At 41.4% G+C, this 27,135-nt stretch overlaps 1 protein-coding gene across 2 annotated transcripts in view; it reads left to right on the forward strand.

The window, feature by feature from the left end:
* Nucleotides 1–25,156, forward strand: part of OGFOD1 (2-oxoglutarate and iron dependent oxygenase domain containing 1) — a 31,566-nt gene extending 6,410 nt beyond the window's left edge. The window contains exons 3-13 of one of the 2 annotated variants that reach the window (XM_027516513.1): nt 1,543–1,589; nt 4,201–4,301; nt 16,950–17,066; nt 17,655–17,746; nt 17,951–18,079; nt 18,332–18,445; nt 19,855–19,934; nt 20,527–20,831; nt 21,954–22,076; nt 22,502–22,560; nt 23,041–25,156. In XM_027516513.1, coding sequence (XP_027372314.1) covers nt 1,543–1,589; nt 4,201–4,301; nt 16,950–17,066; nt 17,655–17,746; nt 17,951–18,079; nt 18,332–18,445; nt 19,855–19,934; nt 20,527–20,831; nt 21,954–22,076; nt 22,502–22,560; nt 23,041–23,202 — 1,329 coding nt within the window. In that variant the 3' untranslated portion in view covers nt 23,203–25,156. The remainder of the gene's footprint in view (nt 1–1,542; nt 1,590–4,200; nt 4,302–16,949; nt 17,067–17,654; nt 17,747–17,950; nt 18,080–18,331; nt 18,446–19,854; nt 19,935–20,526; nt 20,832–21,953; nt 22,077–22,501; nt 22,561–23,040) is intronic. The other variant, XM_027516514.1, reaches the window with a different exon arrangement.
* The last annotated feature ends 1,979 nt before the right edge of the window (nt 25,157–27,135 follow it).

The following is a 27,135-nucleotide window of genomic DNA, read 5'->3' on the forward strand; positions in this document are numbered from 1 at the left end:
AGCGTCAATCTTTCCAGTAACCCAGGCCAGAAACCTTGAGGTTATCCTTCATTCCTCGCTCACACCTCTTCTCCATTCCAGTGGAAAATTCTGTTGGATCTACTGTCAGAATATATTCAGAAAAACACACTTTTCACTTCCACTGCTAATAGCTGTTACCTGACCCAAGCCTTTTCTCGTACCAGGATTATCCTGTTGGTGGATTAACTACTCTCCTTGCTTCTGCCCTTGGCCCACGTACAGCCATTGTGTTTGTTTAAAATGTTAATGGACTCAAGAAAATTGAAATCATTTGCTCACATAAAAATTTGTACTCAGATTTCAAAGCAGCAGTATTTATAATAGCCAAAAAGTAGAAACACCCAGTATCCATCAACTGATATTGAATGGATAGATCAAAATGGTATGTCTATACAGTGGAGTATTATTCAGCCAGAAAAAGGAATGAAGTACTAAATACTGCTGCAACATGGGTAAACTTTGAAAACAAGCTCAGTGAAAGAAGCTAGACACAGAAGGCCACATATAGTGTGATTCCATTTATAGGTAATAACCAGCAAAATGTAGAGAGTACATCAGTGGTTGCCAGGAGCTGGGGGTGGGGATGGGGAATGACTGCTTAATAGGTAAAGGGTTTATTTTTGGTGTGATGAAAATATTCTAGAATTAGATAGTGGGAGTAGGAAATGGCAACCCACTCCAGTTTTCTTGCCTAGAGAATTCCATGGACAGAGGAGCCTGGCAGGCTACAGTCCGCAGGGTTGCAAAGAGCCAGATACAACTGAGCGTGCGTGCATGATAGTTGCACATGTGAAAACACTGTAAGTCCCCTGAATTACATTCTTGGAGATGTTAAAATAGTAAATTTTATGTTAAGTGAATTTCATCTCAGTTCTAAAAAGTTTTGCTCAAAATCTCCTATGGTTCTCATTTGTCTGAGCAAAAACCAGAGTGGTTGTGTGTCTCCCATTACATCTTTGGCCCCACTATCTGCTGCTTCCCTCCAACTCGCTAAGCCACATCCTATGATTTCTTCAACAGGCCAGGCATTCTCCCCACTCAGGACACTGAATCTGCTTTGCTGAGATCTTCCCTGGGTACACTTCCCAGCTTCCTTCAGGCCTCTGCTGCACGTGCATGGTCTAACCTGGCCACCAAATTTATATTGCAAGCCCTTCCCTGCTCTTAGCACTCCTGGTCCCTCGTACTCTGCTTTATTTTCCCTTGACATTTCTCACCTTTTTTATTCTAATAATCAACTTTTAATGTTTATTGTCTTTCCCCCACAAGAATATATAAGCTCTGCTGTAATGCCTTTGTAAGTATTTGTGGAGTGAATAAGGCACAGAGAGGCTAAGCAGCGTGCCCAAGTCACAGAGCTGCCAAATGGAGGGGGCCACGTGTCAACCCCAGGCACTTCGGCTTCAGAGTCCAGGCTGTTAATGACAGCGCTGGACTGCCAGCATGCTCCCGTCCTAAACTGCTCTGCTCTGTGTGTCTGATTTATGAAGGAAATCCTTTTTTTGTTTTTTCATGGTCAAGTCTGATGATCTGAAGAAGAGAAGAGAGCCCCACATCTGTGCTTTAAGGTAAAGGAGTACTCATACTTGTTGGGTGCCTAGTATGTGCCAGGCAAAGGAGTAAGTGCTTTAAATGTTACATCATGCCATCTTTGTTGGCATTATTGTCCCCTTTTGTAGAGGAGGAAACAGAAAGTAAGTAATTTCTTCAAAGTTATCTAGGGGAAAATGGAGCTGAGATACAGATCCATGTCTGTCTGATTCCATGGCCAAAGTTTTCAGTGATAAAATGACTGTGTTAGTAACCAGGAAAACAAATTAACACTGGCGGTACCGTCTTTCACATCGTCAGGTTGACATATGTTTAAAACAAAAGCCCCAGGGTTGACAGAAGTGTAGATATACAATGCTGCAATTTTTCTTAGAAGATGGTTTTGAAAAATGTATCAAAACACTTAAAATTGTGCTTGCTTTTTGTAGTATAATTCCACATACAAGAATTTGTCCTGTGAAAATAAGGATGTGCTCAAAGATTCCATACAAGATTGTTTATTATAATAGTGAATAATTACATACAAATTAAATGGCCGTCCATCAAGAGTTATACAGATAATGGTACAGAACAAAGTGGAAAACTATACCATTAAATGAGCAACCTCCAGGATGGACAGGGAAGCCTGGTGTGCTGCAGTCCATGGGGTCTCAAAGAGTCAGACACAACTAAGTGACTGAACTGAACTAATACCATTAAATACTCAGCACATGAGTATGGTAGTTGTTTCATCAATTCCAAGACGCTTTTTTTTTTTTTACATTTTAATTTTTCTGAGACTCAGTATCTCACACAATTACTATTTTGTCCCAGTTAAATTTGCAGTGTTTTTTGAAGTGATTTATAAAATGTGATACTGCTGGCAAAGGCACAGGCTAGAAAAATATAAAGAGAAAAGAAGTTAAAAATAGCACACAAGGTGTGATCTCATTTGGAAAAAAGAAACGTTTATCTGTATACCTATGTGTATACAAAGAAAAAGACTTGTAAGAATGGTATGTTTAAATCTGGCTAATAGGATTATAGGTTTTTAAAATTTCTTTTTACTTATTATAGGATTTTTTCCCCTAGTTTTGCTACACTAGACACATGTTACTTCGTAAAAGCTGTTTATTTTTCATCTATACAAGTTATTTTTTTCTCATCCTGTTCTTTTTCCACGCCCCCCCCCCCCATGATAATTCCAAAAATAATGGCAGTCTGCACAGATTCTTTATTCTAAAACCTGAAGTATTTGTTAACTGTACTCGTAACAGTTCACAGATATTTAGACCTTTTTTCCCCCAAGGCCATACTTTTAGGGCATTGTCTCATTAGTTCACACCACGCCTCTGATCAGCATTTCTTTCCTCTGGGATTGAGTTACATTCTGTACCCAAATGGTAAAAGCCAGATGGTGTGAGAGATGGAATTCCTTGTCTTTACAGAAAGGTGACCTTTTTATTTCCCCGTTAGGTTCTGTGATTTCTCTCATGAGTACTGTTAACAAATAAGAATGATGGCAGAAAATAGCCCTATAATTGTGACAGCTTCGTGGGATGACCGGAGGAAGAGCTTTCTATGGAATAAATTTGTGGCAGCTGATGTTACCAGTAAAAGAGGGATGGAAGGCTTTGATAATATCAGTTGCATAAACGTTTAAGACCCAAGACTTTGACCACCCACTTTACCTGAAGCCTGGTTTGCAGTTTGCTTTGCTGGTCTGTTCTAATTTGCAACTCTGCCTGTAAAAGTTACATGGCATTTATGGTTGGACTAACAAATACAATATATTCTGGAACGTTCTGGATTGGGTAGTATACAGTATAAAAAGATATTTGGTAATAAAATTTCAGGGGATCAACCTGGAGCTTGATCTTTAGTTATTAACAGCACAATTGCATTTTATGGGGATTTCAGTTATGTACATTTGGATTAAGATGATTGAAACAGTGTTATCTCTTCATGTGCAAAATTTGAACTCACATAAACCCTTTAAAAATATTTTTTTTAATATTTTCCCCAATTTTATGGAGATAAAATTGACATAAAAATGTTGATCCATCAAAGTTAACCTAATTTCAGAGTTTAGTGAGTCTTAAATTGTGTTAGAGTTCTATACAGAGCCACTTTAGCTGTAAATGGAAATGTTCAACCATCTTTTCTTTGGTATCATCTTAGTATCAGAACTTATATGAAAAAAGTTTATTGATTGTTACACAATTAACATAGTAGTCACCATTACTGTAGTTTAAAGTTTTTAATCCTCAACAGTGCTACCCACCCAAGTGTTCATTAAATAATAGAGCTAGTGTTAGTGCTGAAAAGCATGTCTAGAAGTCAGTAACTTTGGACTAGAACATTGGTATTCTGCTGTCAAAGGCCAGACCGCTATCATGATAGGGCAATACTATAAATTTAAGAGGAAGAAAATAAGCTAAAACATTAGAACAAAATATATTACAGTAGAGAGGTTTGCATTTATTTCCCTGGGAATACTAGTCTTAAACTTGGCAAGTTTAAAGCGAAGAACATTCTCAAGAATGGCTCTTCAATTAACCAAAACCTGCAGGGAAAAACAGTTATGTCATAGATCGAAATGAAGCCCCCATCATGGTATAACAAGTTATCTTTTGTTTACATTTCTAGGAAAATTCTGTTTGAACATTTCCGGTCTTGGATTTCAGACATTTCCAAGATTGACCTGGAGTCAACCATTGACATGTCCTGTGCTAAGTACGAATTCTCAGGTAAGAGAGATAAAACCTTGTTGTCGCTGAGATTTAACAGCTTTAACTAAAGGATTATGGGAAGACAGTGTCAGTGTTGCAAATTCTAGACTTGTGTATCCCTTCCTAATGTTAGTATCTTCTTAGTGAGGATGGTCTGACCCAGCTCAGATAGAGAAATGTCCATCTTGGAAGGTATAAGGCAGGGTTCTCTTTGGGAGTGTGATGAGAGCTATGACTGTGTTGTAACCAAGCAAGGTTAGTGTTCCCACTAAACACAAAGCCACACTTTCTGTCTTTCTTTCGTTGGTTGTGTTGGGTCTTTATTGCTGTGCCTGGGCTTTCTCTAGTTGCTGTAAGTGGGGGCTACTGTCTAGTTTTGATGTGTGGGCTTCTCATTTTGGTGGCTTCTCTTGTTGCAGGACACAGGCCCTAGAGCATGAGGGCTTAGTTGCTCCATGGCATGTGGGATCTTCCTGGACCAGGGATTGAACGATGTCTCCTGCATTGGCAGGTGGATTCTTAACCACTGGACCACCAGGGAAGTCCCATAAAGCCAAACTCTTGACAGTAGTCTTTGCAGCAAAATAAAAATGCCAAGCAAGGAGAAAGGGCAGCTCACACTCAAAAAAGAAAATCTCAACTTCCCAGTAGCTTTCAAGGAAGGATTTTTAAAGACAAGGCAGAGGGTTTTCAGATGCATAATAGCTCGTGGACCTTCTGATCGGTTAGTGGTGAGGTAGCTGTGAAATGTTGGGAATCTCAGTCATCGACCTTCTGGTTCCAACCAGTCTAGGGGCTCTGTGTTGCTTGTGGTCAGCCTGATGTTACCATCCTCCACCTGGGTGGTGAGGGGGTTGTCTTAGTTTCTGAAGGATAGCTCAGAAATGTGCATCAAATTCTTACCTCTGTCCCTTCAGAAGGAATTAGGAGTCCGTGACTGTTGTGTCCTAATCATTAACTGCTTGAGCCTGCTCTTTGGAACTTGGGGATGCCTAGGAGACAAGCCTTTTTTTTTTTTTTCATAAGCAAGAAATGGAGGACACAGAAAGGCTTTTGTGTCCAGGAGGGCCCTGCAGGGTCCTGCTCTGTTTCAGTATTTTCAGAAAAATGCTAATAATGCATATACATGTAAGCTTTGCATATGGCATCAGGAAATTCAAAGGTGATATTGTAAACTCACTCTTACACTTCCTAGGAAACAAGTGTCCCCTCAATGCCTTTTTTTTCTTCTGAAGGTAATAAATGAACATATTCTTTTTTTTTTAATTTCTGTTGGAGTATATATGTTATTTACAATGTTGTGTTACTTTCAGCTATACAGCAAAGTGTATGACTTATACATATACATATATCCACTCTGTTTTTTAGATTCTGTTCCCTTATAGGCCATTACAGGGCACTGAGTAGAGTTCCTGGTTCTTTATAGTAGGTCTTTTATTAGTTATCTGTTCTGTATATATAGTGCGTATATGTCAGTCCCAGTCACCCAGTTTATCCCTCTCTGAATATATTCTTAAGGAGAAAAAGTCAAACAATATAGCATTTAATCCACAATAGTCCCCCTCACTTTCTTTCTCTTTGTCCTCCTTTCTCTTCAGACATGTCCACTGTCACCAGTTTGGAATGCATCCTTCCAGCTCCCTTTCTGAGCATGTACCTGTCCTTCTGAAAGCGTGTTTGATTTTCAGCTGGAAGGATAAGCGTTTTGGGTTGTTTTGTTTTTACTGAATAAAATTCTGATTTGGGTTTACTCTCATACATTGTCCTGGGGAAGTACAAATTGGTAACAACATTTTGAGGATAACTTAGACATAGAGCTATGTCACATCCCTTTTTTAAAAACAATTATTTATCTGGTTGTGCTAGGTCTTGGTAGTGGCATGTGGGATCTAGTTCTCTGACCAGGGATCAAACCTGGTCTCCCTGCATTGGGAGTATGGAGTCTTAGCCGCTGGACCACCAGGGAAGTTTCTTATATGCCCCTTATTCTGGGGGTCGAGGGATAATTTGAAGTAGTTTCAAACAGATAAGTGGTGAGAATAATACAAATGAATTTTTTCTATTTTATTTAAGAATAGGTTGCCTTTAGGATGCTCTGTGACCCCCTGAATACTTCAGTAACTCCTGCAACAAGGACCTTCTCCTACATGATAGTAATAAATGATCAGAACCAGGAATTAGGTTTGGTATGTTACTCCCATCTAATCCACAGACTCCATTCAGGTTCTGTGGTTTGGTCCTTTATTAGCAAAAGGGTCCTGTCCAGGGTTGTGCATAGCATTTAGTTCTCATGTCTTCTTAGTCTCCTTAAGTCTACAACAGTTCCTTAGTCTTTCCTTGACTTTTATAATCTTGATGCTTCTGACAATTTACAGATGAATTATATCGTAAAACTTCCTTCAGTTTGGGTTTGTCTGCTGATTTCTCATGTGTGCTTATTACTGCATCTTATCATGCAGTAGATAGTATGTCATATTACCAGTGCTTAATGAAGTGATTACTTAATTACGGTGGTAGCTGACATCAGGTTTTTCCACTGTAAACTTGTTCTTGTCTTTAAGGTAATAAATATTTTGTAGGGAGACACTTTATGTAAATATCCCATTTCTCACTAAAATTTGATTCACTTGTTTTAGCATCCACTGATTTTTTTTCTTAATATATTTTATTGAAGTATATCTGACAATGTTTCAGGTACACAGCAAGGTGATTAATTCAGTTATACATACGTAATTTTTGAAATTATTTTCCATTAGAGCTTATTACAAGATATTTATTGACTGTAGTTCCCTGTGCTGTGGGCTTCCCTTGTGGCCCCACTAGTAAAGAACCCGCCTGCAATGCGGGAGACCTGGGTTCAATCCCTGGGTTGGGAACATCCCCTGGAGAGGGAAAGGCTACTCACTCCAGTATTTTGGCTTGGAGAATTCCATGGACTGTATAGTCCATGGGGTCGCAAAGAGTTGGGCGTGACTGAGCGACTTGCGCTTCACTTCCCTGTGCTAGATATAGTAAACCTTTGTTGTTTGTTGCATATCTATTTTTTAAATTAGGAATATAGCATTCTGTAAAAGTGGAATCAAAATGTCATACATTTTTTAGTTAGGCAAAAATTCATAAGTTTTTTAAAATATGTATATTATACATATTTATATATATGTATACAAAAGCTTTTCTACTATGCTTGATAAAGGCTTGAGAAAGGACATCAAAAAAAAAGAGGTGGAGAAACTGGAAAACATAACCTAAATGAAATGGCAGCACTGAATATGAAATAGAAAAAGTGAAACAAAACTAGATAAAAGTGAAAGACCATCATATAGTCCAGTTGTTTTTAAACATGGCTGCTCTTTAAAAATATACCTGGAGCTCTGGAGGAAAAAAGTAATACCTGGTCATTTGTATTTTTCAAAAAATTCCAAGATCATTCTGACATACATCTGGATTTTAAAAAGTGATTATAGGTTTTTCTATTAAATCATAGTGGTACAGAGTTCTATTATTTTTCTGTTGATCGATCATGATACAATGGTATTAAGTAATAGTTACATAATCACAATAGTAAAAGATGCTTTTCAGTTTTCACAATCAATAGCCAGATAAAAAAATGAAAGATAATTACAGTTGCAGGCCATAGTGGGAACATGATTAACCTAACAGTATAAAGTAATTACATACAGTTTGGGGAGTCAAGCAGAGTGATGTGGTAAGTGGAAATGCATACACGCAGGTGTTTTCGTCTCCCAGCCAGTCTTTGTCTTTTGATCAGTGCATTTGATCCTGTTACCATTTCTTAATTGTTCTGGGTTTACTTTCTGTAGGTCTTTTCCTTCTTTTGTGTTTCTTGCCTAGAGAAGTTCCTTTAGCATTTGTCGTAAAGCTGGTTTGGTGGTGCTGAATTCTCTTAACTTTTGCTTGTCTTTAAAGCTATTGATTTCTCCATCAAATCTAATTGAGAGTCTTGCTAGGCAGAGTATTCTTGGTTGTAGGTTCTTCCCTTTCATCACTTTAAATATATCCTGCCATTCTCTTCTGGTTTGTAGCGTTTCTGTTGAGAAATCAGCTGATAGCCTGGTGGGAGTTCCCTTGTATGTTGTTTGTTGTTTTTCCTTTGTTGCTTTTAATATTTTGTCTCTGTCTTTAAGTTTTGTCAGTTTGATCACTGTGTCTCGGTGTGTTCCTCCTTGAGTTTATCCTGCCTGGGACTCCGTGCTTCCTGGACTTGGTTGACTGTTTCCTTTCCGACGTTAGGGAAGGTTTCAGCTATTACCTCTTCAAATATTTTTTCAGGTCCTTTCTCTCTCTCTTCTCCTTTTGGGGCCTCTATAATTCGAATGTTGGTGCATTTAGTGTTGTCCCAGAGGTCTCTTAGGCTGTCTTCATTTCTTTTCATCCTTTTTTCTATATTTTGCTCTGTGGCAGTGATTTCCACCATTCCGTCCTCCAGGTAATTTATCCGTTCTTTTGCCTCCGTTATTCTGCTATTGATTCCTTCTAGTGTATTATTCATCTCTGTTTGTTTGTTCTTTATTTCTTCTAGGTCTTTGGCAGACATTTCTTGCATCTTCTCCATTGTTTTCCTGAGATCCTGGAACATCTTCACTATCATTATTCTGAATTCTTTTTCTGTCAGGTTGACTATCTCCACTTCATTTAGTTGTTTTTGTAGGGTTTTATCTTCTCCCTTCATCTGGGATTCCCTGGTGGCTCAGACAATAAAGTATCTGCCTGCAATGCGGGAGACCCGGGTTCGATTCCTGGGTTGGGAAGATCCCCTGGAGAAGGAAATGGCAATCCACTCCAGCACTCTTGCCTGGAAAATCCCATGGTCGGAGGAGCCTGATAGGCTACAGTCCATGGGGTTGCAAAGAGTCGGACACAACTGATCGACTTCACTTCCTTCATCTGGGACATAACTTTGTACTTTCTCCTCCTGGATGTAATGTGGTTTTTGTTCTGCTAAGTCGCTTCAGTCGTGTCCGACTCTGTGTGACCCCATAGACGGAAGCCCACTAGGCTCCCCTGTCCCTGGGATTCTAGCTGTGGGATTGTGGTTCTTCTTGCTTCTTCTGTCTGCCCTCTGATGGAGGAGGCTAAGAGGCTTGTATAAGCCTCTTGATGGGAGGGACTGGGAAAAACTGGGTCTTGCTCTGGTGGGCAGGGCCTTGCTCAGTAAAGCTGTAATCCAATTATCTGCTGATGGGTGGGGTTTCGATCCCTCTCTGTTGTTTGGGCTGAGGCAACACTGCCCTGGGGTCTACAGGCTCTATGGTAGGGTTAATGGTGACCTCCAAGAGGGCTTATGCCAAGGGGGGCCTTCCCAGACTGCTACTGCCAGTGCCTTCATCCCCGTGGTGAGCCCCTGGCAACCCACGCCTCCACAGGAGACCCTTCAACACCAGCAGGTAGTTTTGGTTTAGTCTCCTGTGGGGTCCGTGCTCCTTTCCTCTAGGTCCTGGTGTATACATGGTTTTGTTTAAGACTGGAGTCTGTTTCCCCCAGTCCTGTGGAAATACTATAATTAAATCCCATTGGCCTTAAAGGTCAGATGCCCTGGGGATTCCCAGTCCCTTTGTCAGATCTCCAGGCTGAGAAGCCCGATGTGGGGTTCCGAAGCTTCACAACAGTGAGAGAACTTCTTTAGTAGTATTGTTCTTCAGTTTGTGGGTCACCCATCCGCTGGGTATGGGATTTGATTTTATTGTGATTGCGCCCCCTGCTACCATATCACTGTGGCTTCTTCTTTTGACGTGGGGTATTGTTTTTTGGTGGGTCCAGCTTCCTCCTGTCAATGGTTGTTCAACAGCTAGTTGCAATTTTGGTGCTCGCAGGAGGGGATGAGCGCATGTCCTTCTACTCCACCATCTTGAACTGGAAGCCCGATATTTCTTTTTATTACATTATTACTATGCAGGTTGCCAGATAGTAGTTTTTCTAATAAAATAATTTCTTTTCTATTATTAATTGTTATTCTTTTGTAAAGAAAACATTGCCATCTCCCCAGTTATTTACTCATTAAAAAATATATATATATTTATTTGGCTGCATCTGGTCTTAGTTGTGGCACGTGGAATCTTTTGTTGCAGTGCTTGGGCTCAGGAGTTTCAGTGTGTGGAGCCCTCAGGGAATGTGGGATCCTCATTTCCTGACCAAGGGTTGAACCAACATCCCATGCATTGCAAGATGGATTCTTAACCACTGGGCCACCGGGGAAGTCCCTACCCATTTATTTATGTCAGTGTGGATTTAAGAGTTACTATTTATGTAATGGTTCCTGTCATTATGTTGATGCCCATATTGTCCTTGATTTGATCAAGGGGAACCCCTTTAAGCGGACCTTTGTGTCCTTTTAATATGCCCTTACGTCACTCAACGAAATGTAGGCTGCTCGCAGTGCACAGCAAAGCCAGTGTGCTGGCTCCGGGTTGTGTGAGGAAAAGTACAGCATTTATTCCAGGGCACCAGACAAGGGCACAGGTGGCTTGTCCACAAAACATCCAAGCTCCCCGATGGAGTTTAGTGGAGGGTTGTTTTTTTTTTTTTTAGTGGAGGGTTTTTAAAGGCAAGGTGGGAAAAAAAATAAAGGCAAGGTGGGTGAGAGGGTCACAGGGTGTGTCAGCTTATGCACGGTTCTCTGATTGGTGCAAGGTGAAGTAACAGGGTGAGATCACAGGGTGGCATCATCTGTCTTCAGGTTGCAGCCGATCTGGGGGCTGCATATAAACAGCTTAGGAATGTGTGTCAGACTTACCTTTACCTTTGAAGCAGAGCTGGGAGTTCCTTGTGACTGATGTATTAAGTTACAGCTGCCCTCCTGTCTGCCTGCCCTGTCTTTGTTTCTGTGTTCTGTATTTCTCAGTCCTGCTGGGGCCTGCTGTTCGCTTCACGTGGGGGAGCGTAGGAGGTCACAGTTTATTTCCAGAGCCCTTTTTCTCAATCAGCAATAAGCAGGGGACACCAAGAGGTGGGTTGCCGGGAGGGCCAATACTGGGTTTGCTCAGTTTCATACATCATCCTTATTGTATCTTACTTTCTAGCAAAACAAGATTTTCCAAGCTTATCTTACTTTCCTGTGCTCTTGATCTGGAGCTGGCTGTACTTCCAAAGAATGTGGGTTCTTTCATATATATAATTTATATATATATATTGTGTGTATGTATATTTTTATATGTATATATATATATGAAAGAATGAAATTAAATTCACATTGATTCCTCCAGTTTCATTTCCACACTGTAGGGTTCATTCTATATTTCTTTTTCCAAATTTATAAATCTGTTCTTCAACTTTGAGAAATCTGTTTTCCATTAATTTCAATATGCTTCTGTATTAAAATAGTCCCTCTCTGTGGAAGGATCTCACTTCACCAATAGCACCCACTCGCCTCACCCACCTTGCATGGATTCCTGCCTTGTTCAGTCGTACCTAATGGCTTTTAGAAGTTTAGCTCAAGAAATGGTACTGTATAACTCAGGGAACCCTACTCAGTGCTCTGTGGTGACTTAAATGGGAAGGAAATTCAAAAAAGAGGAGGTATATGTATATATATAGCTGATTCACTTTGCTGTACGGCAGAAATGAATACAACATTGTAAAACATCTATATTGTTGTTGTTGTTCAGTTGCTAAGTTGACTGAACAGTGTCCAGCTCTTTGCGACCCCAAGGACTACAGCATGCCAGGGCTTCCCTGTCCTTCACTGTCTCCCAGAGTTTGCTCAAACTCATGTCTGTTGAGTCGGTGATGCCATCCCACCATCCTCTGCCGCCCTCCTCTCCTTTTGCCCTCAATCTTTCCCAGCATCAGCGTCTTTTCCAGTGAGTCGGCTCTTCTCATCGGGTAGCCAAAGTACGGGAGCTTCAGCATCAGTCATGCCAGTGAATATTCAGGGTTGATTTCCTTTAGGATTGACTGGTTGGATCTCCTTGTAGTCCAAGGGACTCTCGAGTCATCTTCAGCACCACATTTCAAAAGCATCGATTCTTCGGCACTCAGCCTTCTTTATGGTCCAACTCTCACATCCATACATGACTACAGGAAAAACCATAGCTTTGACTGGACGGACCTTTGTGGTAAAGTAATGTCTCTGCTTTTTAAAATGCTTAGTTTATCATAGCTTTTCTTCCAAGGAACAAGCGGCTTTTAATTTTGTGGCTGCAGTCACCGACCGCAGTGATTTTGAAGCCCAAGAAAATAAAACCTGTCGCTTGTTTCCATTGTTTCCCCATCTATTTGCCATGAAGGGACCGGATGCCATGATCTTAGTTTTTCGAATGTTGAGTTTTAAGCCAGCTTTTTCACTCTTTGTTACCTTCTTCAAGAGGCTCTTTAGTTCCTGTTCACCTTCTTCCATAAGGGTGGTGTCACCTGCATGTCTGAGGTTATTGATATTTCTCCTAGCAATCTTGATTCCAGCTTGTGCTTCATCCAGCCTGGCATTTCACATGCTATACTCTGCGTATAAGTTAAATAAGCAGGGTGACAATATACAGCCTAGATGTACTCCTTTCCCTATTGGGAAGCAGTCTGTTGTTCCATGTCCGGATCTAACTGTTGCTTGTTGTCACGCATACAGGTTTTTCAGGAGACAGGGCAGGTGGTCTGATATTCCCATCTCTTTCAGAATTTTCCACAGTTTCTTGTGATCCACACAGTAAAAAGCTTTATCATAGTCAATGAAGCAGAAGTATATGTTTTTTTGGAATTCCCTTGCTTTTTCTATGATCCAGTAGGTGTTGGCAGTTTGATCTCTGGTTCCTCTGCCTTTTCTAAATCTGGCTTGTACATCTGAAAGTTTTTGGTTCATGTACTGCTGAAGCCTAGCCTGAAGGATTTGAACATATATTTTTTTAATTTGTTTTTTAATTGACAGATAATTGCTTTACAAAATTTTGTTGAGTCAGTGATGCCATCCAACCATCTCATCCTCTGCTGCCCTCTCCTTTTGCCCTCGATCTTTCCCAGCATCAGCATCTTTTCCAGTGAGTCAGATCTTCTCATCAGGTAGCAAAAGTATGGGAGCTTCAGTATCAGTCCTTCCAGTGCATATTCAGGGTTGATTTCCTTTAGGATTGACTGGTTGGATCTCCTGTTTTCTGTCAAACATCAACATGAATCAGCCATAGGTATACATATGTCCCCTCCCTCTTGAACCTCCTTCCCATTGCCCTCCCAGTCCCACCCCTCTAGGTTGATAGAGAGCCCGTTTAAGTTCCCTGAGACATACAGCAAATTCCCATTGGCTATCTATTTTACATATGGTACAAGTTTCCATGTTACTTTTGCCATACATCTCACCCTCTCTCCTTCCCTCTCCCCGTGTCCATAAGTCTGTTCTCTATTTCTTCATTGCTGCCTTCCAAATAAATTCATCAGTATCATCTTTGTAGATTCCATGTATATTTGTTAGTATGTGATATTTATCTTTCTCTTTCTGATATACTTCACTCTGTATAATAGGCTCTAGGTTCATGCACCTCATTAGAACTGACTCAAATGTGTTCCTTTTTATGGCTGAGTAATATTCCACTGTATATATGTACCACAACTTCTTTATCCATTCATCTGTTTATGCACATCTAGGTTGCTTCCATGTTCTAACTACTGTTAATAGTGCTGCAGTGAACCTTAGGGTACATGTATCTCTTTCAGTTTTGGCTTCCTCAGGGTATATGCCTAGGAGTGGGATTGCTCAGTCATATGGTGGTTTTATTCCTAGTCTTTTAAGGAATCTCTATACCATCTTCCACTGTGGCTGTATATTCCCACCAGCAGTGCAAGAGGGTTCCCTTTTCTCCACACCCTCTCCAGCATTTATTGTTTGTAGACTTGATGATGGCCATTCTGACAGGTGTGAGGTGATATCTCATTGTAGTTTTGATTTGCATTTCTCTAATGAGCGATGTTGAGCATCTTTTCATGTGTTTGTTAGCCATTTGGGATTTTGAGCATAATCTTGCTGGCATGTTTAATAAGTGCAGTTATATGATTATCTGAACATTCTTTGGCATAGCCTTTCTTTGGGATTGGAATGAAAACTGACCTTTTCTAGTCTTGTGGCCACTGCTGAGCCTTCCAAACTTACTGGCATGTTGAGCACAATGCTTTAACAGCAACATCTTTTAAGATTTGAAATAGCTCAGCTGAAATTCCATCACCTCTACTAGCTTTGTAGTTATACTTCCTGAGGCCCACATTACTTCATACTCTAGAGTGACTGGCTCTAGGTGAGTGACTGCACCATCACGGTTATCTGGGTCATTAAGACCATTTTTATACAGTTCTTCTGTGTATTCTTGCCACATCTTCTGCTTCTCTTAGGTCCATACCATTTTTGTCCTTTATTGTGTCCATCTTCACATGAAATGTTCCCTTGGTATCTCCAATTTTCTTGAAGAAATCTCTATAGTCTTTCCCATTTTATTGCTTTCCTCTATTTCTTAGTATCGTTCACTTCAGAAGTCTTTCTTACCTCTCCTTGCTATTCTCTAGATCTCTGCATTCAGTTTGGTATATCTTTCCCTTTCTCCTTTGTCTTTTACTTCTTTTCTTTTCTTAGTAAGGCCTCCTCAGACAGCCACTTTGCCATCTTGCCTTTCCTTTTTTGGGGGATGGTTTTGGTCACCACCTCCTATACAGCGTTAAGAACCTCTGTCCTTAGTTCTTCAAGCACTCTACCAGATCTAATCCCTTGAATCTAATTTGTCACTTCCACTGTATAATCATCAGTTCAGTTCAGTTACTCAGACGTGTCCGACTCTTTGCGACCCCATGGACTGCAGCACACCAGGCCTCCTTGTCCACACCAACTCCCAGAGTTTACTCAGACTCATGTCCATTGAGTCAGTGATGCTATCCAACCATCTCATCTTCTGTCTTCCCCTTCTCCTGCCTTCAATCTTTCCCAGCATCAGGGTGTTTTCAAATGAGTCAGCTCTTCGAATCAGGTGGCCAAAGTATTGTAGTTTCAGCTTCAATATCATTCCTTCCAATGAACATTGAGGACTGATTTCCTTTAGGATGGACTGGTTGGATCTCCTTGCAGTCCAGAGGAACCAGAGGTCAAATTGCCAACATCTACTGGATCATCGAAAAAGCAAGAGAGTTCCAGAAAAACGTCTGTTTCTGCTTTATTGACTATGCCAAAGCCTTTGACTGTGTGGATCACAAGAAACTGAAAAATTCTGAAAGAGGTCAGAATACCAGACCACCTTACCTGCCTCTTGAGAAATCTATATGCAGGTCACGAAGCAACAGTTAGAACTGGACATGGAACAACAGACTGGTTCCAGATAAGGAAAGGAGTAGGCTGTATATTGTCACCCTGCTTATTTAACTTATATGCAGAGTACATCATGAGAAACACTGGGCTGGATGAAGCACAAGCTGGAATCAAGATTGCTGGGCGAAATATCAATAACCTCAGATATGCAGATGACACCACCCTTATGGGAGAAAGTGAAGAAGAACTAAAGAGCCTCTTGATGAAAGTGAAAGAGGAGAGTGAAAAACTGGCTTAAAACTCAACATTCAGAAAACTAAGATCATGGCAACCAGTCCCATCACTTCATGGAAAATAGATGGGGAAACAGTGGCAGACTTTATTTTTGGGGGCTCCAAAATCACTGCAGATGGTGACTGCAGCCATGAAATTAAAAGACGCTTATTCCTTATAAGAAAAGTTATGACCAACCTAGACAGCATGTTAAAAAGCAGAGATATTACTTTGTCAACAAAGGTCCGTCTAGTCAAGACTAGGGTTTTTCCAGTAGTTATATATGGATGTGAGAGTTGTATAATCATAAGGGATTAGATTTTGGTCATATCTGAGTAGCCTAGTGATTTTCCCTACTTTCTTCAATTTGAGCCTGAATTTTTCAGTAAGGAGCTGATGATCTGAGCCACAGTCAGCTCCTGGTCTTGTTTTTCTTGACTGTATAGAACTTATCTATCTTCTCTGCAAAGAATTATAATCAGTCTGATTTCGGTATTGACCATCTGGTGATGTCCATGTGTAGAGTTGTCTCTTGTGTTGTTGGAAGAGGGTTTTTGCTATGACCATGTATTCACTTGTCAAAACTGTTAGCTTTTGCCCTGCCTCACTTTGTACTCCAGGGCCAAACTTTCCTGTTGCTCCAGATATCTCTTCACTTTCCACTTTTGCATTCCGGTCCCCTATGATGAAAAGGACATCTTTGTGTGTGGATGTATGTGTTCTAGAAGATCTTATAGGTCTTCATAGAATCATTCAGCTTCTTCAGCATTAGTGGTTGGCATGTAGACTTGGATTAATGTGATGTTGCATGGTTTGTCTTGGAAGAGATGACAGGTGTTTATAGTGATATGGAAAAGACATTTGCCATGTAATTAAAAAAAAAAAGTCGACAAAAGAACCACTGTAGGATACTATTTTTAAAAGGCAAATACATATATGTTGGAAAAGTACTGGACGTGACCATCCCTGAGTCTGTGTGTTCTTCTGTGTTTTTAGAGTTTTCTACATTGACAGTTTTATTTCTGTAATTATAAAAGGAGAATTAGTGTTGTTGTAAAGCTGGAGGAGCTGCCATTACGGAGGACCAGCAGATGGACTGATAATAAGCACAGAGGCAGGCAGCTGTTCATTGCCCATGCGGGGACATCATGGTGTTCGCTCATCTGTTACAGATGCCCTGCTCTGTCACGATGATGAGCTGGAAGGGCGCCGGATCGCCTTCATTCTTTACCTGGTTCCTCCCTGGGATGCGAGCTTGGGGGGCACCCTGGACCTGTTCAGCGTTGATGGTAAGACAGAGGCGTGCACTTCAACACCAGCAGACACTTTTGAGTTCTTAGACGCAATGTCTGTTCTCGTCAGAGGAGGTGGAAGCCATCCGTTACCTTGACAACCACAGGGGGATCGAATGCCAGCCCTGACAGCCACCTCTCTGGGTTGTGCTTAAAATAATCGGTCCTCCAGAGATAAACTGGGGTTAATTTAAGATGAGCAACAGTCAGACCCTGGTTCTGAATGCTGGCCATGGGAGTGTAGAGCACATGTACAGCCGCCCTTGGTTATGAATCTCCAGGACCAGTCCATCTGCCAGGAGGTCCTTTTTTGTTTGTTTTTAATGACTGACACCAGAACTTGACTCCAGAAATCGTTCAGAACTTTTTCCAGCTTTCATCAGTAATGCATGGTGGAGTAAGAACAGATGTCGCCTAGCAGAACTGTGTTAAGAGAAACAGATGGAAGCGGGTGGCATTTGGGGATCTAAAGGGGACATCTAGCTACCCTTAGAAATTTGCGAATTGTCAAGGTGGAAACAAGGCAGCCTGGAAGTGGTTAATGATGATGAAGCTCGTTTATGGATGTGTTCTCTCCTGGCGCAGAACACTTTCAGCCGAAGCAGATTGTCAAGTCCCTTATCCCTTCGTGGAACACACTGGTTTTCTTTGAAGTGTCTCCAGTATCCTTTCACCAGGTAAAGACTGTAAGCCACAAACACATAAGTGCCAAAGAGCATGCTTTTCAGTCTCCCAGTTTCTAAACGTGGCAGCTTCCGGGTGGACTACCCAGCCAGGTGGTTTCCACACCTAGTGTGAAGGGTCCTGAAATTAGTGGGCCGTAGCTAGTAATCTTCCCCCCTTATCTTTATGTTGATGTGCTGCTGGTCTTGTCCTCTCAGGTGTCTGAGGTCTTGTCTGAAGAAAAGTCACGTTTGTCCATCAGCGGCTGGTTTCATGGTCCTTCACTGACCAGGCCTCCCACCTACTTTGAGCCTCTCATAGCTCGGAGCCCTCACATCCCACAAGATGTAAGGATAAATTCTTGTTGCTGGGATTCTCTTCTTAGAAGCTGTGGCATATCATTTGCTTTTCTCTTTTTTATTTATTTGGCTGCACTGGGTCTTCATTGCAGCATGTGGGATCTAGTACCCTGACCAGGAGTTGAATCCAGGCCCCCTGAATTGGGAGTATGGAGTCTTATTTTACTGGTATGACATGGTGGCAGAACAAAAGCAGAGGGAATTATTAACTTACCCTTCACATCTGCTGCTCCTTTCCAGCATGAAATTTTGTATGATTGGATCAACCCTACTTATCTTGACATGGAATACCAAGCTCAAATTCAAGAAGAATTTGAGGAAAGCTCTGAAATTCTCCTAAAAGAATTCCTTCAGGTAGGCCAGCAAATCCTGTCCGACAATACCATGTTTGGCACATAGCCTTGCTTCTTGGGTGGGTGAACAGGCATCACTTAGAGAGCTTTTAGTTTTTGTTCTGTTCCTGGTTAGAATTTTATATCATCCTTTTCAAATGATGAAATGATACTAGCTAACATTGGTACCAGTTGCATGTTAGTAGGCTGAGTCTCTTGGGTGTTTATTCCCCAGTTCTCTACGCTCTTAATCACACACACACACTCTGTCTCACTCACACACTTGTATACTGTGGGGGAGTGGTATGTAGTTCCCACCCTATTCATTTTGATGACTGGTGCTATTACTTTTAAATAATAGAAAGATTACTAATTAACAAATTAGTAATACATGTTTGAGAATGACGAGGTGGCAGCTTACAGTGGAAAGAGACCTAGGTTAGAAGTCACAAGACTATATTCACGTCCTGGCTCTGGTTTTACTGACCTCAGCAAATCACTAAAGGTCTCAGCTTGTATTTCATCACCAGTTAAACTGGGATAATAGCTGCTTTGCCTGTCCTGAAGAGCTGTCCTGAGGGCTGAGTGAGATCATGCAGACAGGTGTGGTGCTTCCCAGGTGATCCTGGGTTCCATGGAATCACAGTCCCAAGAGTTGTCCCTCCATTAAGAAAAGGTTGAGACACACTGCATCCTGCCTCTTGGAATTATATAGCAGATAATAGCATATTAAGGAATTTGAGAAGTATTATAGTAAATTAACTTTTTTAATCCTATTTAATTCAACTTACGTAAACTTGCCTTAGGATCCTTTCTTGTTTCACAACTGATAGGATTACTGTTTGTAGAGCACTCCTTGGGAAACTGCATTTAAACAAGTACTTATGAAAGCCTCTTATGGAGATTGTTTAGATTAATTAGTTTCTTGTACTATACTGAACTTTTTAAATTTAGAATGCTGATTAAATGAAGGGAATGAGCAGAGGCCTAAAGAATCTGTATTATTACATAGACATTTTCATTATAACAGTGTATCAGTTATAATGTATAGTGTATAAATTTAATTAGTTATAACTACATTAATGCAGTTTTTCTCCTCACATGAATTAAAGAATCTGCATTAGGATCCTTGTTTTATAAATGCAGGATTCCTAGAAGTCTAGTAGTTTGACATAAGACATACAGGTACATAAGGTAATGGCCCAAATTGACACTCAGGTCTCTTGGCTAAAGCATGCTGACAATTTATCCAGCCTTTGCTCTGGCTTCACCCTGTCAGGACTGGGGGATCTGATGCGAAAGGGATGAAGAAGGTCACCTGGCCCTTTTGGGAATGGGCCAGAATGATTCTGCAGAGCTGCTGTAGCTGCAGCAACCAGTGTGGGATGTAGAAAGTTCTGCTGAATGCTGCTTCATTTTCTCATTCTCCAGCCTGAGAAATTTGCAGAGGTGTGTGAGGCTTTGGAGAGAGGACGTGTGGAATGGAGCAGCCGAGGTCCCCCTAACAAAAGGTAGAACTCATCGTTGAGGACATTTACTTCTGCATTTAGCATCTACCTGGTCTGTCTGTGAGGCTCACCTCTAATTATAGGACATTTGCCCTAATGTTTTGTTCTCAGGCACATCCAGTAGGAGACCCTAACAGAATCTGTTTTTTTAAATGTTATATGTCTTTTATACCTCAGGTTTTTAAACATTTATGTATTGGCTTTGCTGGGCCTTGTTGCTGCACTCGGGTTTTCTCTAGTGGTGGCGCGCGGGCTACTTCCTAGTGGCATAATGGTGTCTCGTGGTGGTGGTTTCTCTTGTTGCGGAGCACGTGCTCTAGAGCACATGGGCTTCAGTAGTTGCTCCACAGCATGTGGGATCTTCCCAGACCAGGGAGTGAACCAGTGTCCCCTGCACTGCAAGGTGGATTCTTAGACAGTGGGCCACCAGGGAAGTCTAGGATCTCACTAAGTAACAAACTAGGATTCAGTAAGCTATGCCAAGGTTCAGGAAGAGAGGTACCAAGCTAATGATCAGCTCTCATCCCGTGAGTGATGTTCCATCCATGTAACGTGATGAACACCTTGATGAGCACCTTGCGTTGCTGCCCTACAGGTTTTACGAGAAGGCTGAGGAGAGCCAGCTTCCTGACATCCTGAGGGACTGCATGGCGCTGTTCCGCTCCGAGGCGATGTTCCTGCTGCTCTCCAACTTCACAGGTCTGAAGCTTCACTTCCTGGCACCTTCAGAAGATGAGCCTGAGGACAAAAAGGAGCGAGATGCAGTCTCTGCTGCTGAGAACACTGAAGAAGGGACTAGTCACAGCTCTTCTGAGCCAGAGAACAGTTGGGCGGCCACCAGCGACAGCAGTCTACAGAGCGAGGGACCGACGGACCCAGAGGAAGACGAAGCAAAGAAAGGTGAGCTGCTGTTATGTTCTGTCCTTTTTTACCATTAGGTATTCACAATTCAGTGGTTTATTCATTCAACAGGTATTTCTTAAGCATGTACTCTGTGCTAGGCCCTGCTTCTGGACTTGGAGAAGCAGACAGACAAGGTCTCAGATCTCCCTGAGCCCATATATTGTAGTAGGGGAGAGGCGAGAGATTAAATGCTACACAAACAACAAGATGTCAAATAAGGGCAGTTGCGGTGCAGGAAACCTGAGTAGGGCTGTGTGTGGAGGACTGACCAGGGCTCTCTCGTGGATGCAGGGCAGTCTGGATGCTCTGTCATCCGAAGCTCGGGTCTGAATGACAAGACAGATCTGTGCGAAGCGCATTCTGGGCAGGAAGCACAGCCAGCTAACAGTTTTATTAGGCTAACAGTGGTACAGATGGTAGAGAGAAATACCATTGGTTTTGCCTAAACTTCCTCTAAAACACAAGAACAGAAAGGAGCGGAAGGTGAGTGGTTTCTTTCTGCTGAGAACCAGTATCACCCTAAGAAAAACTTGATTGAACTTGGACAAATAGGTAGAAGGAAATTATTAAAAGCAAAGGAAGTTTAATCATCTTTTAAACAGATGGAATGGACACATGACACTAAACCAGTAAAATGTACATACCAAGAGAGAACCCTAACTGCAAACTGTGGAAATCCGTTAATACTAGTCTCTCCATACTGGTCAGCTGTAACCATCCCACTAAGACAGGATGGTAACACTAGAGGAAACTGATAGGGAGGGGCAGGGTTTGTGTGTGACAGGGATAGGGGAACTGTACTTTCTGGGAAATTTAGTTTTTCTGTAAACTGCTCTAAAAAATTCTACTTAAATAATTAAACGTTATTTTAAAAAATGGAGTGGGGGGCAACTAAAGTATATACTCCATCTGAAATTCATGGTAAAGAGAAATAAAGTCAACTTTTTTTCATAATAAGGCTGATGCATTATATATAATGTTATAATAGAGCCACAGGTCAGCTTAGGTTTATAGAAATGGTTTCTCTTTAGTGCTGTACTGCTCCTAATTATCATTCTTTTGCAATCTAGAAGTGGTATCAAGGTATTTTTTTCTGACCTCCTGTTACGATTTTCTTAGAATCAAGTGTTCCCACATGCCAGGGGGAACTGAGGCATTGGAAGACTGGTCACTACACTTTAATCCATGACAACAGCAAGACTGAATTTGCCCTGGACTTACTGCTCTATTGTGGCTGTGAAGGTAAGAGGGACAGTCGCTCCCGAGAGACCCTCTCTAACTGAACCAATTCACAAGTTATCTGCCTTGGTTATGATCTCAGATCATAGGAGCTCTATGTTGGAAGGGTCTTAAGGGTCATGAATTTCAGTCTTCCAGCTCAGAGTACTATTTGTACCCGTGACCAAGGTATAGGAGATGGACCAAATAATAATTCCTAAGGAACCCCCCAGAGCTTTTATGTAAGTGTCCTTCCAGGTATATTTTATATTTTAGTTTTCGGTTCTCAGTGTTGGTTGAATGATAAATTCAAGCTCTTAAGTCAGAGTTGGGTATGACTCAACTCCCAGATCCCCCAGTGTTAAGCAGCATGGAATCAATGATTCAAACAGATGATGTAACTCTTGCGGTGAGAGCTTTCTGAATGCTGTTTGTTTGCCCTTTGTAAGGCTGGGAGCCAGAGTATGGTGGCTTTACCTCCTACATTGCCAAAGGAGAAGACGAAGAGGTAAGTTGCTTCTGATAGCAAACCATCCTTTTTAGTTCTTAAAAATGTTTTCATTCTTCAGCGACCCAACTTTTATGACTTTCTGCCAGTGTCTTTAGCTGATAAATCCATGATGTTCTGTCTGGCAGTGGTTCTAATTTCTAGCAGAAAGTACTCAGCATGCAGTAAAGATGCTAAAGGATAATCCCTAGGCATTCTACCCAGCTGAGAAATTCCAAGTAAATGAAGAGTCAGGTGGTACATTTTCATGACTCTTTGAAGGTAGGAAAACCTAGATGCATTAGGTAAAACCTTTCTGGGGATGTACTGGAATGGGGCTTGCTGGAATACGTCTTGACAGCCAGAGCAATAGCACTAATAAAGGATCTTTTAAAAGATCCCTGTCACCAGAGTTTGAGTATTTGATATGGAAACATCTGTTTAAGAAAAGAGGTGAGAATCATCTGTGTTCTGATGTATCCTTGTATTTACCTGTTTCAGCTGCTAACAGTGAATCCAGAAAACAACTCTTTGGCACTGGTCTACAGAGACAGAGAAACTCTGAAATTCGTCAAGCACATTAACCACCGAAGCCTAGAACAAAAGAAAAGCTTCCCAAACAGAACAGGCTTCTGGGACTTTTCATTTGTCTATTACGAATGACAAAGCAGGCCAAAGCTGGAAAAAGACCTTTCCTGAGTACTGGCCCAGCTGTAAGAGTTAAGACGTTGCATGAAGGAGAGCCACAAGATGACCTGTTTGACAGCGCTCTTAAAACTGTGTATGACTGTCCTTTAGTAGGGCTCATAATGATTGTCATCGGTTTAGACCTTGAGCTTGGAGCTAGGTACTTACCTCTTGATTTTTTTTTTTTAAAGGGTTTTGTCTTTAACATTCAGTTCTTCATTTTCCATATTGGCTTCTTCAGTGATTAGAAAATGTGTGAGGTAAAATATACATAAAATGTACCATTTTAACCACTTTGAAGTGTACGTTCAGTGGCATTAAGTATGTTCACGTGGTCGTGCAGCCTTTGCCACCGTCCATCTGCTGAACATTCCCGCCTTCCGCAGCTGCGCCTCTGTCCTGATCAAATAGTAACTCCCTGCTCCCCCTCCCCCAGCCTGTGGAAGCCACCGTTCTACTTTGTCTCTAGGTATCTACTAACTCGTGTTCCTCAGAAGACAAATAATATTTGTCTTTTTGTGACTGGCTTAACTTCACTTAGTGTAAAATCTTCAAGCTTCATCCATGTTTCCAGTGGTTGTTTTTTTAAAAGTGTGTGTGTGTGTGTGTGTGTGTATATATATATAGAGAGAGAGAGAGAGTCATAAATTTATGACTAGTTTCTGTGCTTCCCAATGTCATTGGTTTAGAGGATTATAGAACCTCATACCCCCTTTGATTCTGGGCCCCTGTAGCTTCCTCTCACTGCCCATGGCTTTGTTTCACTGTGACTCTGGACTGTATAGACTTAAGACAATGTTTAATATATTCCCTTGGAAAATAGCCTGGTCTGAAACCACGTGGCCCCGAGAGACTTATGGTCAGTGACAAGGATGGCTGCTGTGCCCTGCACAGTGGTGTCCAGGTGCCCATGACTGCTCCATGCTGGAGTCGCGCCTCCAGTGTAGCCAAATGATTCTAATCTCGTGTGACTTTCATTTCCCAAGTACTGTAGGGTCATCTGTCAAACTGGCCTTTCTTTAAGAGACCAGGTGTTAAAGCCATGTGGGACTGCCAGGCGACGGTCCTCTTTGTTATCTTCTTTTTCCCATGAACTGTTGAAGGGGATAGTATGATGCCTGCCACCTGCATGCATGGGTGTGCATGCATGGGTGCTCAGTGTCACTGCATCATTAATCGAAAGATGCTGTTTTCATTCCATTCCAGTGCTATCTCCTTGTTAACTTTTTCTTTTTTACATTTATTATGAGCTACTGCAGTAGCTTTTATTTTGGATTTTACAAATTAATAGGAAAAGCATTGAGCTTTGTCCTTTTTATCTCCTAAAACTTTGAGTACTAAAATTTGCATTTAAATGAAGACAGTTTCACTTTCTTTAGGCTGATGGTTTCAAAATTTTTGATCTTGCACCTTAATCGGTAAAAAAAAAAAGTTTTAGCATGTATGTTTATTATATGGGGTATTTATAAATTTTACATACTTCCTATACTAATATTCAGTATTGGTTGTTATAAAACAATAATTTTTAAAAGATGAACTAAAATAATACCTAGAACTGGTTCTTATATATTGTCTTTCCCACTGACATGGTGGGAACCGTTTTTCGTGCATACTGGTTTGGGGACCACAATATTTTAACCATAGCATGGTGACACTCAGGTGGGATTACAGCTACTACTTTGTTGGTTGAAATTTCCGAGCTTGCCTTTTAAGTTCCTGCACACTGAAGGTCATCCTGTAATATTACTTTTGTTAACATAAAAATATGTTTCTGTTAGTGGCATAAACCCAGGAATAGGGCTGAGCGGGTGTGTGCCAAGTATGGAAAACAGTTTGAGACTCACTGTTCTAGGTAACATCTAAGAGCTCTGGAGCACTGAGTCTAAGTCTTAGCATCCTACACAAGCATTAAAATGTACTTATTACATTCTCCTTAATCTCAGTGTGCTTATGGCCTATCAACACATTTTCCATACACTACAGTACTCTGGTGTCCAAGGGGAGAGAATCCCTGAGAGGCAGACTGTGATGTTGCTGTCAGTTACATCACCTACGGTACCTCTTAGGCTGCAAAGGATCATGTAACTTGCAGGTCGCTTCTCTGCACTGAAGGTACCCAGTGATGAAGAAGTTGTTTTTCCTTAGTATTTCATTCTTCATCTTAGTTTTTTTAGGGCCTGGAGCCACTGTGGACAACTGTTAAGCAGCAAAAGAGGAATTACAACATGGGCATCTTTTTTATACTTACTTCTTGCAGGTACAAACTATGATGCTCACCTGTAAAAATGTCATCTCTTAATTCTTATAATTCCTTTCAATAAAGGAAGATATTTTTCCCCCAAAGAGAATAGCTCTTATCAGATTACCTCTGTAATACATGTTCATTGTGAAGAACACAACATATAAAAACATAAAGGTCACCTGGAATCCCACCAGCCTGTGGCAGCCTCTGTGTGCTGTGTAATGTATCAATTTGGCTAGACTGAACCACGTTTCCCAGGATTCCAAAACCTCTTTCCAGTTAGAAAGTCTATCACTAAATTGTGTCTGACCCTTTGCGATCCCATGGACTATAGCCCACCAGGCTCCTCTGTCCATGGGATTTTTCCAGGCGAGAATACTGGAGTGGGTTTCCAGTTAGACTGAGCCACAAGTTCCTGTGCAAGATACGGAGGGCCAGGACGAAGCAGTAGTCATTCTGTGCCTCACACACACTGTACTGAATAACCTCGCTGGTGGCTCACTTGCTCAGTGTGAATCCGCGTCTGCGCCTGCAACTGCTCCACTTTCCATTGGCTCTTCTTTCAACTTCTCTGATGCAGGGTCTCCCCTACACCATCAAGGTCAGGCAAGAACTGACAGATTTTAATGTGTCCTGGTGGGCTCCAACTTGTTCTTCCCAACTCTACATCCTTTGCGACTGCCAGTCCTGTGCACTTCAGCTTCCAGCATCAGACTAGAAAATTTAGATGACTTTGCCACTCCCTACAGCTGTGTAAGGTCAAGTCCCCTTGACAGATTTCCTTTATCATGTCAACCATTATGTAAATTAAGAGCATTTTCATAAAGTTATTTTGAGAGCATATTAGTATTTCTGTTGAGAAGGAAAATTATGTATTTAAGGAAGAAGCCTATAAATAATCTCAGTCCCTCATTTAAAGATGTAGAAAAATGCAGACAAGAAAGAGGCTGTTAACATTTTGAACTTGGCTTTTCTACAGCTTATAGCTTGCCTCCCGAACTCCTCTGAATGTGTATTTCTTTCCCAAAGAGTACTGAAAAATAACAAAGCTTGGGCTGCCTATGCCAGACCAGCATTTCCTCAACAAATAAGTTTTGGCTGCAATCTCTCTTCACTATCATTATATACTTTCCACTATTACAACTGAATGAGAAAATACAAACCCTGTTAAAAGGGTTCTTCGTAGAGTGAGTGACACCAGAGGCAGGCCCTTCAGCCTGTGTGAACTGGACATTCCTACAAAAACAGATGATTCCTTCTCTGATATAAAATCAGTCCACAAAGAATAGTTTAGAAAACTACTTGGAACTTGCCCATGTGGCTTCATTTCAGGAATAGCAGATTTCTGTACCACACAGATGAAAAGATGACTCATGAGCTAGAGTATATAGTGTGGGCAGGGGCCAGATGGGGAAGAGGCAAAAACGCAAAACACCAGGCTGCATGGTGTCTTACTGTACAGTAGTGTCAGAGTGAGACTGGAGCTGACTTAGTTTTGTGATCACAGGACTCTGCACTGGCAGATGTGTAACTGCTAATTATAAGATATGAAATGTTAATAATGCTGAAAATCATTCTGGTACAGTACTTCTGCTGCTGCTGCTAAGTCGCTTCAGTCGTGTCCGACTCTGCGACCCCACAGACGGCAGCCCATAGGTTTGCGTAAT

The sequence above is a fragment of the Bos indicus x Bos taurus genome, chromosome 18 (assembly GCF_003369695.1).
Source record: "Bos indicus x Bos taurus breed Angus x Brahman F1 hybrid chromosome 18, Bos_hybrid_MaternalHap_v2.0, whole genome shotgun sequence".
In the NCBI taxonomy this organism is placed as follows: domain Eukaryota; kingdom Metazoa; phylum Chordata; class Mammalia; order Artiodactyla; family Bovidae; genus Bos; species Bos indicus x Bos taurus.